The sequence below is a fragment of the Callithrix jacchus genome, chromosome X (assembly GCF_049354715.1).
Source record: "Callithrix jacchus isolate 240 chromosome X, calJac240_pri, whole genome shotgun sequence".
Classification (NCBI taxonomy): domain Eukaryota; kingdom Metazoa; phylum Chordata; class Mammalia; order Primates; family Cebidae; genus Callithrix; species Callithrix jacchus.
The window spans coordinates 119,380,513-119,399,900 of record NC_133524.1 but is presented as its reverse complement, the minus strand read 5'-3'; the positions used below and the strand labels follow the sequence as shown (position 1 = coordinate 119,399,900).

Genomic DNA, 19,388 nt, shown 5'->3' with positions numbered 1-19,388 from the left:
TAGTAAAATTATACACATTTAGGTTTCCTGTTTGTCTTTTCATGGCTTGATAGCTCATTTCTTTTTAGCACTATTTCATTGCCTGGATATACCACAGTTTATCCATTTTACCTACTGAAGGACATGCTGGTTGCTTCCAAGTTTTGGCAATCAAGAATAAAGCTGCTCTATGCATCTGTGTACAAGTTTTTGTGTGGACTTACGTTTTTTTTAATCTACTCTGACGATCTATGTGTTTTAATTGATATATTTAGGCTATCAATGTTCAAAGTGATTATTGATATATTTTGATTAATATTAATATATACCATTTTTCTTACTCTTTTCTGGTTTTTGCCCCTGTCTTGTGTTCCTGCTTTTGTCTTCCATTCTTTACCTGCCCTTTCTGGCCTTTTTTGGTTAAGTTTTTAAATGGTTACCCCAGTATGCAATGTACATTCACATTGATCCAAGTCCGCTTTCAAACACACTATATTGCTTCATGGGTAGAGTGAGTACCTTACAGTAACTGCATAATCTTAACTCTTTCCTCCTGACTCTTTTACCACTGAAGTCATTCATTTGCTTACACACACACACACACACACACACACACACACACACAAACACACACACAGAGTCACACTCACAAATACATTGTTGCTATTATTTTGAACGAACTTTTTTTTATTATATTTAAGAATAAGAAAAATAAACGTTCTTATTTTACCTTTGCTTAATCCTATTTCAGTGTTTCTTTTTTTGTTTGTTTGGATATATCTAAGTTTCTGACCTATATCATTTTCTTTCTCTTTAAAGAGCTTACTTAGTATTTCTTGCAAGGCAGGTCTACTGGCAACAGATTCTCTCAGTTTTTGTTATATTTAAAGTCTAATTTCACAGGGTCCAGAATTCTTGGTTATTTATTTTATCTCAGTGCTTTAAATATTTCACTCCACTCTTGCTTGCATAGTGTCTGAGAAGAAATGTGTTCTAATTCTTATCCTTGCTTCTCTATAGGCAAGATGTTCTTCCCCACCCAGCTTATTTTAGGATTTTTTCTTTATCTTTGATTTTCTGTAGTTGTAACATGATATGTCTATGTGTAGTTTTTTTTGCTTGTTTGGCTTGTTTGTTTGTTTATTACATCTGTCTTACTTGTTATTCTCTGAGTTTCCTGCATCTGTGTTTTGGTGCCTGATACTAGTTTGCAGAAATTCTGTCATCAGTGCTTCAAATATTTCTTCTCTTCCTTCCTTCTTCTGTTATTTCCATTATGCTTATGTTACACTTTTGTAGTTGTCCTATGGTTCTTGGATATTCTGTTCTGCCTTTTTTTAGCCCTTTTTCTCTTCGCGTTTCAGTTTTGCAGGCTTCTATGGAGGTATCCTCAAGCTCAGCAATTTTTTCTCAGCTGTGTTGTCTCCTAATAAGCCCATCACAGGTGTTCTACATTCTGTTACTGTGTTTTTGATCTGTAGCATTTCTTTCTCTTTCTTGAAATTTCCATCTCTCTGCTTATATTGCCCATTGCCTTTTTTTGAGGTGGAGTTTTGCTCTTGTCACCCAGGCTGGAGTGTAATGGTATGATCTTGGCTCAGTACAACCTCTGCCCGCCTCCCTACCCCCAGTTCAAGTGGTTCTCCTGCCTCAGCTTCCCTAGTAGCTGGCACTACAGGCATGCACCACCATGCTCAGGTAATTTTTGTATTTTTAGTTGAGACGAGGTTTCACCTTGTTTGCCAAGCTGGGTTTGAACTCCTGACCTCAGGTGTTCTGCCTGCCTAAGCCTCCCAAAGTGCTGGGATTACAGGTGTGAGCCACCACATCGGGCACCCCTGCCTTTTGTTTTTTTGAGACAGTGTTTTGCACTGTCACCTATGCTCAAGTGCAGTGGCATGACTTCGGCTCACTACAACCTCCACTTCCTGAGTTCAAGCAATTCTCATGCCTTAGCCTCCCAAGTAGCTGGGATTACAGGCACGTGCCACCATGCCTGGCTGAATTTTTATACTTTTAGTAGAGATGGGGTCTTGCCATGTTGACTAGGTTGATCTAGAACTCCTGGCCTTGAGTGATTGACCTGCCTCGGAACTTCCAAAGTGCTGAGGTTACAGGTGTCAAACACTGTACCCAGCCAGTAGCAGAATCTTGTTTCTCTTTTTTCCCTTCATTGAAATAAATAGCATAGGTTCCTCTTTTACTGATTGCTTGCTGGTGGTGAATTCTGGGCATTAAAGAAAACATATTTTATTTATTGTGTTAGGAATTGGGGGAGAGAGATTCTGTGTTTATATTTTACTCTGCCATTATAATTTATTTGTTTAGAAAGACTATCTATGTGGCTACTTCATATGTTGGCCCTTGGTAAAAGCCAATGTGCTCTAAATTGATTTACATATAAAGCTTAGTAAAACCTGAAATTAGGCAGGCAGAATGTACCCTAGACTGGGTGTTAGACGATACTAGCAAATAGGTGAGATAGTGATCTTGTGGTAATATGGAAGAACATCCTTGTTTTTGGAGACATCCGGAATTATTTTGAGAAAAGTATGCCTGCAAATTTTTTTGGTCTGCCAAAAAAAGGGCAAAATGTTAATTGTTGAATTTAGAAGGTAGGTATATATAGGTGTTTAGTATACTGTCCTGTCAGTTTTTATGTAAATTTGAAATTTTTCATAATAAAATTCTCGGAGGAGAATGTACCTTAGACCAGTAGTTCCAAAACTGTAGTTTATGAACCAACTGCTTTAGAACTTTGAGGCTGATGTTTACTACTTTTTGTTTTGTTTTTTTGTCAGCTATTACAGGAGGGGAGAGTCTGTGATTCTGCTTCATTCTACTTACTTGCTTTCAAAATTGAAAATCTATCTTTGTTGTGTAGCTTAAAGTCCAAGATTATTCATAGAGCAGTTTTAAGAAATAAATGCGAAAGTTTTAGTCTGTACATGGCACATAGTGAGTAGTAAATAAATGCTGGTAAGAATGAGAAGAAGGGGAAAGTTGAAAATAGTGTTTTAATTCATGCAGATTCAGCTTCAGTCTCTTAAAAAATTTTGTGTTTTTTCTCTCTCTGAGATATAGTCCTGAATAGTGTTTGAAATGTTGAAGGGGTAGAGATGCTAAAAATAGGTTATTAGTAATAAAAAATTATCTGGTTACATCTATAACTTTTCCATTTATTCCTTGACTCTCCAAAAACCCTCCTCCTATAATAAACCTATATATTTTTTGTGTGTCCTGTACTGTTACGCAGCCTGATAGCTACACTGTCTTTGTAGGGCAATTTTGGGACTTGTTTTGGGCCATTCAGCTAATGGCCTATTTAGGCATAATTGTGTCTAGTTTTATTTAAGCTTAAAAATTCAGTTGCTGTGTTCCATTGGTCTATTTCTCTGTTTTGGTAACAGTACCATGCTGTTTTGATTACTGTAGCCTTTTTTTTTTTTTTTTTGAAGTCAAATTGTCTTTATTTGCAGACGACACAGTTGTATATTTAGAAGACCCCATTGTCTCAGCCCAAAAAGAAAAAGAAAGAAAGAAAAAAACAGAAAGAAAGAGAGAGAGAAAGAAAGAAAAAATGAAGGAGAGGAAGGAAGAGGGAGAGATAACGGGAGTGTTGCTTTATTGCCCTGGCTAGAATGCAGTGTAAAAATGGGTATTGAAAACCTCTTTTATGCCAATAATTGTGCTTAATAATGGAGACAGGAAAAAATGAGGGAAGAAAATAACAAATAAGTAGCCAACCAATATTTCATTTAAACCTGAGAGTAGGTGTGATGTGGTACTGATAAGAGTGTATATTTTGTGTATTTAAAGTGGAGAGTTATATAAATGTTTATTAACTTGTTCTGGATTTAAGTTCAAGTCCTGGATATCCTTGTTAATTTTCTGTCTCATTGATCTATCTAATATTGATGTTGAAGTCTCCCACTATTATTATGTGGGAGTCTAAGTCTCTTTATAAGTCTTATGTATCTGGGTGTTCCTGTATTGGCTACGTATATATTTAGGATCGTTACAGTGGTTTTTTTCCAGTTCTGTGAAGAGGGTCATAGGTAGCTTGATGGGGATAGCATTGATTCTATAAATTACTTTGGGCAGTATGGCCATTTTCACAGTATTGATTCTTCCTAACCATGAGCATGGAATGTTTTTCCATCTGTTTGGGTCCTCTCTTATTTCCTCGATAAGTGGTTCATAGTTCTCCAGGCCTCGGAGGCCACACCACACATCTCCAACCATCTGATCTTTGACAAACCTGACAAAAACAAGTGATGGAGAAAGGATTCCCTGTTTAATAAATGGTGTTGGGATAACTGGCTAGCCATGTGCAGAAAACAGAAACTGGACCCCTTCCTGACACCTTACAATAAAATTAACTCCAGATGGATTAAAGACTTAAATATAAGACCTAACACTGCAAAAACCCTAGAAGAAAACCTAGGCAAAACCATTCAGGACATAGGCATAGGCAAGGACTTCATGACTAAAACGACATGAAGTCTGGCGACAAAAGCCAGAACAGACAAATGGGATCTAATTAAACTCCACAGCTTCTGTACAGCAAAAGAAACAATCATTAGAGTGAACCGGCAACCAACAGAATGGGAAAAAATTTTTGCAATGTACCCATCTGACAAAGGGCTAATATCCAGAATCTACAAAGAACTAAAACAGATTTACAAGAAAAAAACAAATAAACCTATTCAAAACTGGCAAAGGATATGAACAGACCTTTTCAAAAGAAGACATATATGAGGCCAACAAACATGAAAAAATGCTCATCATCACTAGTCATTAGAGAAATGCAAATCAAAACCACATTGAGATACCATCTCACGCCAGTTAGAATGGTGATCATTAAAAAATCTGGAGACAACAGATGCTAGAAACAGGAACACTTTTACGGTGTTGGTGGGAGTGTAAATTAGTTCATCCATTGTGGAAGACAGTGTGGCGATTCCTCAAGGACCTAGAAATAGAAATTCCATTTGACCCAGCAATCCCATTACTGGGTATATATCCAAAGGATTATAAATCATTCTATTATGAAGACACATGCACGCATATGTTCATTGTGGCACTGTTTACAATAGCAAAGACCTGGAACCAACCCAAGTGCCCATTGATGATAGACTGGACAAGGAAAATGTGGCACATATACACCATGGACTACAGTGCAGCTATAAAAAACAATGAGTTTATGCCCTTCGTAGGGACATGGATGAATCTGGAAACCATCATTCTCAGCAAACTGACACAAGAACAGACAGACACCGCATGTTCTCACTCATAGGTGGGTGTTGAACAGTGAGAACACATGGACACAGGGAGGGGAGCATCCCACACTGGGGTCTGTTGAGGAGGACTAGGGGAGGGATAGCCGGGGGGTTGGGTAGGGAGGTTGGGGAGGGATAACATGGGGAGAAATGCCAGATATAGGTGATGGGGGATGGAGGCAGAAAACCACAATGCCATGTATGTACCTATGTAACAACCTTGCATGATCTGCACATGTACCCCAGGACCTAAAGTACAATAAAAAATTCAATTGCTCACAGGTAAGTGATTTTTTTAAAAAAATTTAAGTTCTGGGATACATGTGCAGAATGTGCAAGCTTGTTACATAGGTATACATGTGCTATGGTGGTTTGCTGTACCCATCAACCCGTCATCTACATTAGGTACTTCTCCTAATGCTATCCTTCCCTTAGCACCCCACACCCGACGGGCCCCACTGTGTGATGTCCCCCTCCCTGTGTCCATATGTTCTCATTGTTCACCTCCCATTTACCAGTGAGAACATGTGTGTTTGGTTTTCTGTTGTTAGTTTTGTGAGAATGATGGTTTTAAGCTTTTTCCCTGTCCCTGCAAAGGAAATGAGCTCATCCTTTTTATGGCTGCATAGTATTCCATGGTGTACATGTAGCACATTTTCTTTATCCAGTCTGTCATTGATGGGCATTTGGGTTGGTTCCAACTCTTTGATATTGTGAACAGTGCTGCAGTAAACATACGTGTGCATGTGTCTTTATAGTAGAATGATTTATAATCCTTTGTCTATATACCTAGGAATGTGATTACTGAGTCAAATGGTATTTCTGGTTTTGCATTTCTCTAATGACCAGTGATCATGAGCTTTTTTTTTCATGTTTGTTGGCCACATAAATGTCTTCTTTTGGGCCGGGCGTGGTGGTTCATGCCTGTAATCCCAGCACTTTGGGAGGCCGAGGCGGGCAGATCACAAGATCAGGAGTTCGAGACCAGCCTGGCCAATATGGTGAAACCCCATCTCTTAAAAAAAAATTTTTTAAAAAAAATGTTGTATTTTGAGAAGTGTCTGTTCATATCCTTTGCCTACTTATTGAAGGGGTTCTCTTTCATGTAAATTTGTTTAAGTTCCTTGTAGATTCTGGATATGAGCCCTTTATCAGATGGAGAGATTGCAAAAATTTTCTCCCATTTTGTAGGTTCACTCTCGTGATAGTTTCTTTTGCTATGCAGAAGCTCTTTTTTTTTTTTTCTTTCTAGAAACGGAGTTTCACTCTTGTTGCCCAGGCTGGAGTGCAATGACATGAGCTCGGCTCACCACAACCTCTGTCTCCTGGTTTTAAGTGATTTTCCTGCCTCAGCCTCCCCAGTAGCTGGGATTACAGGCATGTGCCACCACATCTGGCTCATTTTGTATTTTTAGTAGAGATGGGTTTCTCCCTGTTGGTCAGGCTGGTCTCAAACTCCCGACCTCAGGTGATCCACCTGCCTCAGCCTCCCAAAGAGCTGGGATTACAAGTGTCAACCACCACACCTGGCCCAGCTCCTTAGTTAATTAGATCCCATTTGTCAATTTTGGCTTTTGTTGCCATGGCTTTTGGTGGTTTAGTCAAGAAGTCTTGACTGGGCGCAGTGGCTCACACCTGTAATCCCAGCACTTTGGGAGGCCGAGGCGGGTGGATCACAAGCTCAAGAGATCAAGACCATCCTGGTCAACAAGGTGAAACCCCGTCTCTACTAAAAATACAAAAAAATTAGCTGGGCACGGTGGTGCGTGCCTGTAATCCCAGCTGCTCGGGAGGCTGAGGCAGGAGAATTGCCTGAACCCAGGAGGCGGAGGTTGCGGTGAGCTGAGATCACGCCATTGCACTCCAGCCTGGGTAACAAGAGCGAAACTCCATCTCAAAAAAAAAAAAAAAAAAAAGAAGTCTTTGCCCATGCCTATGTCCTGAATGGTATTGCCTAGGTTTTCTCCTAGGGTTTTTATGGTTTAAGTCTTGTATTTAAGTCTTTAATCCATCTTAAGTTAATTTTTGTATAAGGTATAAGGAAGGGGCCCAGTTTCAGTTTTCTGCATTTGACTAGCCAGTTTTCCCAACACCATTTATTAAATGATTCCCTAATCATTTCCCCATTGCTTGTTTTTGTCTGGTTTGTCAAAGGTCAGATGGTTGTAGATACGTGGCATTATTTCTGAGGCCTGTGTTCTGTACCATTGGTCTTTATATCTGTTTTGGTACCAGTACCATGCGGTTTTGGTTATTGTAGCCTTGTGGTATAGTTTGAAGTCAGGTAGTGTGATGCCTCTAGCTTTGTTCCTTTTGCTATTGTCTTGGGTATATGGGGACTTTTTTGGTTCCACATGAAATTTAAAGTAGTTTTTCTAATTCTGTGAAGAAAGTCGATGGTAGCTTGATTGGGATAGCATTGAATCTATAAATTACTTTGGGCAGTGTGGCCATTTTCATGGTACTGATTCTTCCTATCCATGAGCATGGAGTGTTTTTCCATTTGTTTTTGTCCTTCCTTATTTACTTGAGCAGTGGTTGGTAGTTCTCCTTGAAGACGTCCTTCACATCTCTTATAAGTTGTATTCCTAGGTATTTTATTCTCTTTGTAGCAATTGTGAATGGGAATTCACTCATGATTTGGCTCTCTGTTTGTCTATTATTGGTGAAAGAGAATGCCTGTGATTTCTGCACATTGATTGTGTATCCTGAGACTTTGCTGAAGTTGCTTATTAGCTTATGGAGATTTTGGGCTAAGACGATGGGGTTTTGTAAATATACAGTCATGTCATCTGCAAACAGAGACAATTTGACTTTCTTTCTTCCTGTTTGAATACTCATTATTTCTTTCTCTTGCCTGATTACCCTGGCCGAAACTTTCAATTACTATGTTGAACAGGAGTGGTGAGAGAGGGCATCCTTGTCTTGTACCGGTTTTCAAAGGGAATGCTTCCAGCTTTTGCCCATGCAGTATGATACTGGCTATGGGTTTGTTATAAATATGTCTTGTTATTTTGTGAGATGTTCCATCAATACCTAGTTTATTGAGAGTTTTTAGCATGAAGGGTGTTGAATTTTATCAGAGGCTTTTCTTGCATCTGTTGAGATAATCATTTTTTTTTTTGCCATTGGTTCTGTTTATGTGATGGATTATGTTTATCGATTTGCATATGTTGAACCAGCCTTGCATCCCAGGGATGAGGCCGACTTGATCGTTGTGGATAAGCTTTTTGATGTGCTGCTGGATTTGGTTTGCCAGTATTTTATTGAGTTTTTTCACATCGATGTTCATCAGGGACGTTGGTGTGAAATTTTCTTTTTTTGTTGTGTCTCTGCCAGGTTTTGGTACTAGGATGATGATGACCTCATAAAATGAGTTCGGGAAGAGTCCCTCTTTTTTTGTTGTTTGGAATAGTTTCAGAAGGAAACTCATTCTCTGTGCAGTTTTGTTTTCTTGCTGGCATGGAGTTGTGATCCTTTGGAGGAGAAGAGGCATTCTGGTTTTTGGAATTTTCAGCTTTTTTTGGACTGATTTTTCCTATCTTCGTGGATTTATCTACCTTTGGTCTTTGATGTTGTTGGCCTTCAGATGGGGTTTTTGTGTGAATGTCTTTTTGTTGATGTTGATGCTATTCCTTTCTGTTCGTTAGTTTCCTTCTAACAGGCCCCTCTGTTGCAGGTCTGCAGGAGTTTCCTGGAGGTTCACTCCAGACGCCGTTAGCCTGGCTATCACCAGTGGAGGCTGCAGAGCAGCAAAAATTGCTGCCTGTTCTTTCTTCTGGAAGCTTTGTCCAGAAGGGCACCCGCCTGATGCCAACCAGAGCTCTTCTGTATGAGATGTCTGTCAACTCCTGCTGAGGCATTCTGTCCCTTACTTAGTAGAGCTTGAGTGCCATGCTGGGAGATGTGCTGCTCCCTTCAGAGCTGGCTGGCAGGAACGTTTAAGTCTGCTGAAGCTGCCCCCACAGCCATCCCTTCCCTCAGGTTCTGTGTCCCAGGGAGAGGGGAGTTTTATCTATAAGCCCCTGACTGGGGCTGCTGCCTTTCTTTCAGAGATGTCTTACCTAGAGAGCAGGAATCTAGAGAGGCAATCTGGCTATGGAGGCTTTGAGGCACTGCAGTGGGCTCTGCCCATTTTGAACTTCCCAGCAGTTTTGTTCACGCTATGAGGGGAAAACTGCCTCAGTAATGGGAGATGCTTGTCCTCCCACCAAGCTTGAGCATCCCAGGTCGACTTCAGACTGCTGTGCTGGCAACAAGAATTTCAAGCCAGTGGATTTTAGCTTGCTGGGCTCCATGGGGGTGGGATCTGCTGAGATAGACCACTTGGCTCCCTGGCTTCAGCCCCTTTTCCAGGGGAGTGAATGGTTCTGTCTCGCTGGTGTTCCAGGCGCCACTGGGGTATGAAAAACTCCTGTGGCTTGCTCAGTGTCTGCCCAAATGCACCCAGTTTTATGCTTGAAACCCAGGGCCCTGGTGGAGTAGGCACCCGAGGGAATCTCCTGGTCTGCGGGTTGCAAAGACCATGGGAAAAGCTTAGTATCTTGGCCGGAATGCACTCTTCCTCATGGCACAGTCTGTCATGGCTTCCCTTGGCTAGGGGAGGGAGTTCCCCAACTCCTTGTGCTTCGCAGGTGAGGCGACACCCCACCCCACTTTGGCTCTCTGTGGGCTGCACCCATTGTGTAACCAGTCCCAATGAGATAAGCTCGGTTCCTGAGTTGGAAATGTAGAAATCACCCGCCTTCTGCATTGATCTCGCTGGCAGCTGCAGACCAGAGCTGTTCCTATTTGGCCATTTTGCCAGCCACTCACCAAATCGATGATTTCTGAGAGTTCATAGAAGTGACGCTGATGAAATTTAAACATGTTGCCAGGTTTCAGCAATTCTTACAGCTTTTCTTAACTTCCCCTTGACCTTCATAGACTGCAGTTTTTATTTTCCGTTTTCAAAATCTTTTTTTTTCCTTTTTTTGAGCCGGATTTTCGCTCTGTTGCCCAGGCTGAAGTGTAGTGGTGTAATCCTGGCTCACTGCAACTTCTGCCTCCAGGGTTCAAGCGTTTCTCCTGCCTCAGCCTCCCGGGTACAGGTGTACGCCACCACAGCCGGCTGATTTTTGTATTTTTAGTAGAGACAGGGTTTCTGGTCAGGCTGGTCTTGAACTCCTGATCTCGTGATCTGCCCACCTCAGCCTCCAGAAGTGCTGGGATTATACCACCATGGCTGCCCCAAGTATAGTTTTTGACCTTCAAGAGGTGTCAGCTTCTCAAAGATAGGAACTCTTTTCATATTTGAATTCTCAGTGCCTGGAATCTAGTCAGTGAATGAGTGAATGCATGAATGTCTCTTGTTGGACCCCACCCCCGACCCTGTTTCTGTTTCCTTCCCATTTCTAGCTGGGTTTTAGTAAAACTTGGAGTATTATGTGAAAGGAGAGTCTTAACAGTTGCTTCGAATTAAAAAGCAAATTAAACTAAAAGCATCAAGGGAGTAGAATGTATTTATTTTCCTACCAAACAAAAGAAAATTGCTTTTATTTGCATGTACCTCTTGATTTAATTTTGTACATTCTTGCTATAATTAGACTTTGATAGGAAGGTCTTTTATTGTTCTTGTAGGTGGTTTTATTTTGCTTCCCGTATTTCTTTCCCCCTTTCAAATTTTCCTGCTTATGAATTCTCGAGAATTGACACATAGATGCTTGAAACTCATGAGGTACCTAGCAAGGAAATTAAGACAGCTTAGTAACTAAGAAAATGTTTTATTTCTGTGGGAAAAAACTTTGTTTTGCTTTATTAGGTTTGTTTAAATTATAGTATACCAGGTAAGGATGAGCTTAACTGTCTTTATCCCTGACATAATGTATAATAAACCTAGTTTTTCCAATTAGAGGATACCTGTATTTTTGCTTCCCAGTGTACCCAGTATGCCACCAGAATTATGTGTGTGCCACGTCACCACCCCCAAACCAAACCACACCAAACCATCTGGCTTTTTTTCTGCCAGGCCACTCCTCTATAACCCAGTTCCTTCTTTACTTACCAGTATATATGTTGACTTAATAAATTGTTTCTGTGAAAGGAATCATACCTTTTTAATCTGCCAATTAAAAACAAATTTAGAATATGTAGTTTCCCATAAAGGTAACATGGCAGGCCCTCAATTAGTGTTATGTGAAAATGTAGCATAACGGTTAGACTTTTCCTATGGTAACATCTACATGTTACAGAAATGTGAAAATGTATGCATACACAAAACACCCTTATCTACCAAGAAAATAAGAAGCTTGTTATCTGCATATTAACTTTTCCCCTTTCTCATCTGTTACTAAGCTAAATCCTTGCCAGAAATCTAGATTGTCAGTACTTCGGTTGTCTTTTTGGCCTCTGCAGACTCCACCAACCCTCTCTCCGCTTTTATTCAACCAAGTGTCATTCACTGTTTTCATTTTGAATTAACAGTCATCTTTGTCAAACATCACCTTAGGGGCCCATCTGCAAATCTGCAAATTGTTTATGTAATATGGACCCAGGATTTTTCATTCAGTCTGTACAATTTAGGCAATGGTTTTATCTTTGTTAGTAATGTTTTTCATATTTTGGGCTTATCTTTCAGTCAGGACTTTGGGAGTGGTGAATTAAAAGATAGATTTAAATTTCTTTATGTTTAATTTGGGCTTTGTTTTTGCATATTTTTTTGCTTTAATGTTTGATCATACTAATTCTGTAGAAGAAAAACTAAAATCTCTGGATGGAAAAATGCAAATGTATTATAATGAAGTTATTGTGCTGGCCTCAATTTTTTTTTTTTTTTTTTTTTTTTTTTTTTTTTTTTTGAGACAGAGTTTTGCCCTTGTTGCCCAGGCTGGAGTGCAGTGGCACAATCTTTGGCTAATTGCAACCTCCGTCTCCCGGGTTCCAGCAATTCTGCTGCCTCAGCCTCCCGGGTAGCTGGGACTACAGGTGCCCACCACCACACTGAGCTAACTTTTGTCGTTGTAGTAGAGATGGTGTTTCGCCACATTGTCCAGGCTGGTCTTGAACTCCTGACCTCAGGTGATCTGCCCACCTTGGCCTCCCAAAGTACTGGAATTAACAGGCGTGAGGCACCACACCCGGCCCTGGGTACAATTTTACAATACATACTTAGATCAATTTTAGGGGGCTTTGGTTTGATAGATTCAGAAAATAATTGATTTATAAAAATTGACAATTAAAATTCATGGATGTTAAGTATGATTTAGAGGTTAGAAACAAAAGTTAAAAAGGTTAACAGGCTATATTTAAAATCTACATATTTCTAAAAATAAGAACAATTTACAACCATGTGCAAATTAAATTTTTTTCAAATTGGAAACTAAATTGTGACAGCATAATGTTAACCTTTTTGCATTTTATTAATTTCTTTTTTTAAATTGTAGTTTCAGTCTGATGGAAGCAAACAAGAAGATAAAGAAAAAACGGTAAGAGATTAGAAAAATCCAATAATGTGTCTAATGTTAGGTTGGTACAGTATACTACAAGTTTTACTGTGAACAAGCTTTAATTATCTGAGTAATTGTTTTATACTGTAGATGCTGATTATAGCTTTTGGCAGCTTATTCAAAGTTATCTTTTAAGATTAACATTTCTTTCCCCTAAGGATTATTATATTGAAAAAGGAAGAGAGATAAAAGTTCCTCCTTCCTTTGCTACTCCTTTCTTTATCCCATTGATGTCTTAGATGAAGAAACATAGATAAGCGTTGTGAAAAGTTTGGGTGAGGAATGGGATATTGTGTGTTATCAGATTAAGAAATGGTAATTTTCCCAAGGCTGTCATAAATTTATTGTTGGATTCTATTAATATGGGCCTCTTACTGAAATAACTTTTTTTTTTTTTCTTTTAGGAAGTTATCCTTAGCTGTTTTCTTAGCACTGCTGACCAGGTACTACTTCCATCTCTTTCTTTGATGGACTGCAATGCTTGTATGTCTGAGGAACTATGGGGAATGTTTAAAACATTTCCATATCAGTATAGGTAAATACATATTATTTTCATATTTTAAACTATTAGTAATTCTAGTATGCTAACCTCTAAGTGTTTAACTTTTCCTAATTCTTCATCTCATCATTTTTTAAGATATCGTCTGTATGGCCAGTGGAAGAATGAAACTTATAACAGTCACCCACTTTTAGTAAAAGTTAAAGCTCAAACAATAGACAGAGCCAAATATATCATGAAGTAAGTTTTAATTTATTTATTTTTCATATTAATCTAATTTATTTCTGGATCTAATTTACTTTCTTTCCGCTAGCTCATCTGAGCCTCATTTTTGAGAAAGCCTATGTGTTGTGATTGGTATAGCTGATTTATGTACTATAGACAGAATGACTATTAATTGTGGTTTTAGCTATATTTGACTACCAAGTTTTCATAGTTGTCATGTTTGCATATGGATAAAAATCTAATGAAAATCGCTTTTAATGCATGCATCATATAGGATGAGAGTTTTGTTTTTTTTTTTCTTTTTAAGGACAGCCTGCTGTGGTCTTTGCTCATTACATTTAGTGATTTGTGCAAGATAGTCAAAGTTCTAGCAATTTCTTCTGCTGAAAGTTACCATAATCTTTTTTTAATCTGTTAGGAAGAACTAATGAAATTATGCAGAATTATTTCCATAGGGAATCAACTTTTGAGAAATTAAAAAAAAATATTGTATGCTTTTATTTTCATATCATTAAAAATATGAGTGATGTTCTACTTCCCAGTAGATTATTTGAAGTTTAATTATGAAAATCATATACTTCAGATTAGTATCAGTTTAAATACTTAATTGCACTGCTGTATTGAAAGTGTTTTCAACGAGGGTAATGTCAGTTGCCATTCCTTTTGTAAATTCATAGCAGTGGTATGGTTATTCTAATTAAAAGTAGTTCGATTTCTAGTTTATCTATATTTAACAGTGTGTAATGTCTGTTAAATGTTGTCTTTGCCCAGTGATAATGTTTCTGGTCACAGTCTACTGGGAAAACAGATATGTGCATAATTACAATCTAGTTTTTTTTTTCTGTGAGCCTATGGATTATATTGAAACAATCTAGTTCAATAGGTGCTGTTACATAGGATGAATAAAGTGCTATGGGAGGATAGATGAGAGTAAATGATTTTACTTGGGGGAGTTTTGGCAGGAGATGATATTAGATATGAAAGGTTTCTGGACTTAAGAGTTCTCCAGGTACAGTTTCTAGCTTAACAACAACAGCTAATATTTAGGGAGCTATTACTGCATGTGCCCAGTATTAAGCTAAGTGCTCTACATGGATTGTTTGATAATAATATTTAAGCATTATTGAATCCCTTGAATCTGTCTCATCTACTATCTCTACCACCAGTACTTTAGTTCTTTTATCTGGTGTATTACAGTGATTTGTATATTCTCTTACTAAAAATCATTTGGTGACTGACTTTACCTGAAGGTTTATGTTAAACTTTATAACATAGTGGTATATAAGAGGTCCTCCCTGATGCGTCCCTCCCTGCATCTAACCTCCTTTCCTGCCAATTCTACTTCCAGATGTACTGAGTCTACTTATGTTTCCCTGACTGTACCACTGTCTCCTTAGCTTCTCTTCCCTTGTGTGTACTTTTTGTTTCCTCTGTTTGTACAGGTCTTCCCTTCCCTTCCTTTCCCCCTTTCCCTCCGGTGACCTCATTCTTGGAGAATGAGCTCCAGTGTTACTTCCAGTGAAGGCTTCCCTAGTATATACTGCCAAACACAATGGATCTTTATTTCCACCACTATTCTTTGTGCATATAGTGTTATCATACCTGTAGGTACATTGCTACATTGCTATTATTATTCTTTTTTTTAATATCTAATGTTTTGAATAGTTTATATGTTTACATGGTTTAAATTTCAGTAAATAAGGTATACAATACATACAGCAGAAAGTCTCACCCCATCCTACATCTACTCAGTTCTTCCCCTCCCCGTAAAAAGTAGCCATTATTTAGTCTCTCATATATCCTTCCAGATATTTTTATGTATATACAAGCCAATGCAAATATATTATTCCCTTCTTCTTCTTCTTCTTCTTTCTTCTTTCTTCTTCCTCTTCCTCTTCTTTCTTCTTTCTTCTTTCTTCTTCATGTTAATATTGTTTTTTCCTTGTGAAGTTGGGACCTCACTCTGTTGCCCAGGTGGGTTTCAAACTCCTGGCCTCAAGTTATCCTTCCACCTTGATCTCCCAGTGCTTGGGTTACAGATATGAGCCACTACACCCCAGCCACCTTTTATTTATTTATTTTTATTTGTTTGTTTGTTTGTTTATTTATTTTTGAGATGGAGTCTTGCTTTGTCACCCAGGCTGGAGTGCAGTGGCACGATCTTGGCTCACTGCAAACTCCGCCTCCTGGATTCAAGCAGTTCTCTGCCTCAGCCTCCCAAGTAGCTGGGATTACAGGTGCCCGCTACCATGCCTGGGTAATTTTTGTATTTTTGATAGAGATGGAGTTTCATCATCTTGGCCAGGCTGGTCTTGAACTCCTGACCTTGTGATCCACCCGCCTTGGCCTCCTAAAGCGCTGGGATTATAGGCGTGAGCCACTGTGATGGCTAGCCACCTTTTATATTATCAATAGCATATAAGTACTGTTCTGTTGATGGCTCTTTTTGTTTAAGAATATTGAAATTTAATAAATGATTTTAAATCTATTTCCATCGCTGGACCAGGCTTGAGAGCAGGAACTGTTATTCATCCTTGTATTTCTCTCTCTTTTTTTTTTTTTTGAGATGGAGTCTTTGAGTTGTCACCCGGGCTGGAGCGCAGTGGTGTGATCTCGGCTCACTGCATCCTCTACCTCCCAGGTTCAAGCAATTCTCCTGCCTCAGCCTCCTGAGTAGTTGTGCCACCACGCACAGCTAATTTTTTGTATTTTTAGTAGAGTCAGGGTTTCACCATGTTGGCCAGATTGGTCTTGAACTCCTGACCTCGTTATTCACCTGCTTTGACCTCCCAAAGTGCGGGATTATAGGCATGAGCCACTGCACCCAGCCTCATCCTTGTATTTCCATGCTTGACCTTAGCCAAAAGACTGATACACAATCGTCCTTGTATTTCTAATGCTTAGTCCTTTGACTGTCATCGTAGGCATTAATATGAATGAATGAATAAAAATATAATTTACTATAGAATAATGTGTGCAGAATTTTTAATATATTTGGATTTTTGTTATATTTGTAACTATTTTACCAGGCTTAAACAACACGATTTTGTTACTGTTCGAAGTTTTTAGATTGAGCATATAATGTATTAATTTATCACTTGCAGAATTTCATGAGTTTTGAATACTGTTTAAAACATGAGCTTGCTATAGGGCATTTAATAATTCTTTCCTTTTTTTTTTTTGAGACCGAGTTTCGCTCTTGTTACCCAGGCTGGAGTGCAATGGCGCGATCTCGGCTCACCGCAACCTCTGCCTCCTGGGTTCAGGCAATTCTTCTGCCTCAGCCTCCTTAGTAGCTGGGATTACACCATGCCCACCTAATTTTTTGTATTTTTAGTAGAGATGGGGTTTCACCATGTTGACCAGGATGGTCTCGATCTCTTGACCCTCGTGATCCACCCGCCTCGGCCTCCCAAAGTGCTGGGATTACAGGCGTGAGCTACTGCGCCTGGCCTTTTAATAATTCTTTCTACAAATATTTATTGTGTTCCATATGGCAGACACTGGTAGCTTGAGGAGAAGACAAAGACAAGAAAATATTTCTTTCTTTTTTTTTGTTTTGTTTGTCCCTCCAGGGGATGGAGGCAGAAGGGAATGGAATAAAAAACAGAGAGAAGGGGTTGGCCTTGGCAAGTAGAGGGTAGGGATCTGAAATATTGGGGTTAGAAATAGGGACAGGTAGTGATAAGTTGCAAGTTTGAACAAAATACTGTATAGCTAATGTTTAGTGGTCTCTCTGTGAAGCAGAAGAAACTGGGATATGGAGAATTGGAAAGAGAAACAGTTGACGATGAAATAATTTTGATTGATGGGGCCAGTTTTGTCATAAGAAATTAATTATAGCAAGTTTGTGACTTGGAGAATGGTCACATTTCCTGAATTATAAACTGAATTCATAATTTACTTCATTATATTTTCATCCTAGAAAGCTTCCTTACTGTCACTTGTAGCCTTTTCAAGTCTCTACATTTATTATGTAATAATCTCATCACAGGCACTTAAGATTCTGTGTAATAATTGTTTTGAACTGTAAGAATTCATAGATATAAATTTGAATAATGAGCAAAGGAAGAAATAAAAAGAAAGGAGTAGACTTTAGCTTCAAACTAATAGTTTTCCTTGACTATGAAAAGCAAATAACTTTACATATTGAGGAATGCAGCATGAGCTATTACTCTGTTCAAGTCACTGAGCCAGATGGCATGAGGCATTTCATTGCATAACACCAAATTTGATCTCTTAATCCCTAAACTGATAAATGAGTCCTCCTAAATCGGAAATAATTTTGTTTGTTAGAAGAGTTTTATGTACTTACAGAATACATTAAGAGTTTTACTGATTATTAGACTATTATTATAAAGTTGAAATATGTATTTTGTAAATGTTAAGCATTTAATATAAAGTCTCAATACTCTCCGGGAGAATCTCTAACCAAAATAGCCCAAATCCTGCCATAAAGGATATGATGAATGTGGTCATTTACATGAATCCATTTTGAATATTTGGGGAATAATTGGTTTCCCCCCACTATGATGTAACAAAGCCTTCCGCATTACAAGGAATGTTACTTAAGATGATCCCTGCCATCTTTTTCTTCCTTTGTAGGCGCCTAACCAAGGAAAATGTGAAGCCTTCTGGAAGACAAATTGGGAAGCTGAGCCACAGCAATCCAACCATTTTGTTTGATTATGTATGTTTTGAGGTTAATATTATTTTAAGGGATTTTTCTTTTTGTTGCTTTTAAATCAGCATGAGTGGAAGTTAGAAAATGTAGTATTGTAAGGTTATGCTAAAAAGAAAATTATTATACAGTGTATTTAACACATTGATCTATTTTTCTATTAATAGTAATATGTAACAGTGTTACTATTATAGACAATATAATGTTATTTTGTATACCACATTGTGATTTCTAGAAGCCTTACTTGTTGAATTTAGTTTTTAGAAACATTCAAATAACATTTCATTGTGATTGATACATAATACTAGTACTTCAATATTTAGACATTTCTTTTTTTTTTTTGAGATGGAGCTCTTGTCACCCAGGCTGGAGTGCAGTGGCATGATTTCGGCTCACCACAACCTGCACCTCCTGGGTTCAAGCAATTCTCCCACCTCAGCCTCCTGAGTAGTTGGGATTATAGGTGTGTGCCACTGCACATGGCTAATTATTTTGTATTTTTCGTAGAGACGGGGTTTCACCATGTTGGCCAGGCTGGTCTTGAACTCCTGACTTTGGATAATCTGCCTGCTTTGGCCTTCTAAAGTGCTAGAATTATAGGCATGAGCCACCACGCCTTGCCAATATTTAGAGATTTCTAAAACACATGAGAGAGACTATAATACTCTTTCATTCCAGAATTCAGTTTTGGACCAACTGGAATGATTTCCTTTTTTAATTTTTTCTTTAAGCTTCAGGGGGTACATGTGCAGGTTTATTACATGTATATATTGCATAATGCTGGGGTTGGGGCTTCTATTGAACCCTTCACCAAATAGTGAGCATAGTACACAATAGGTAGTTTTCAAGCCTTGCCCCACCTTCCCTTACTTTTAGAGTCCCCAGTGTCTTTCTGTCTTTATGTGCGTGCATACCTATAGTAAAGTTTTAGGATACAACATTAACATACAAAAATCAGTAACATCCTACACACCAAATAATGTTCAAGTTGAAAACCAAATCAAGAGCACTATTCCATTTACAATAGCCACAAAAAAGGTACCAGGAGATACATCTAACCAAGAGGTGAAAGATTTCTACTAGAACTATAAAACACTGATGATAGAAATCATAGTAATACAAGCAAATGGAAAGACATTTCATGCTCTTGGATTGGAAGAATCAATATAGTTAAAATATTCCATACTGCCCAGAAGAATCTGCAGATTCATTGCAATTCCAAATTACCACTGTCATTT

General features: G+C 38.6%; 1 protein-coding gene across 8 annotated transcripts in view; it reads left to right on the top strand.

Moving 5' to 3' along the window:
- The window catches only part of THOC2 (THO complex subunit 2), a 143,458-nt gene that overhangs the window by 87,337 nt on the left and 36,733 nt on the right, over positions 1-19,388 (top strand). For 5 of the 8 annotated variants that reach the window (XR_013531389.1, XR_013531390.1, XM_078362323.1 and 2 more), the window contains exons 13-16: positions 12,683-12,724; positions 13,150-13,280; positions 13,383-13,484; positions 18,075-18,171. Coding sequence is in view for 6 of the 8 variants with exons in the window: in XM_078362323.1 (XP_078218449.1) it covers positions 12,683-12,724; positions 13,150-13,280; positions 13,383-13,484; positions 18,075-18,171 (372 nt within the window). In the remaining 2 variants the exon portion in view is untranslated. The remainder of the gene's footprint in view (positions 1-12,682; positions 12,725-13,149; positions 13,281-13,382; positions 13,485-18,074; positions 18,172-19,388) is intronic. The other 3 variants (XM_002763232.7, XM_017968460.4, XM_017968461.4) reach the window with 1 other exon arrangement.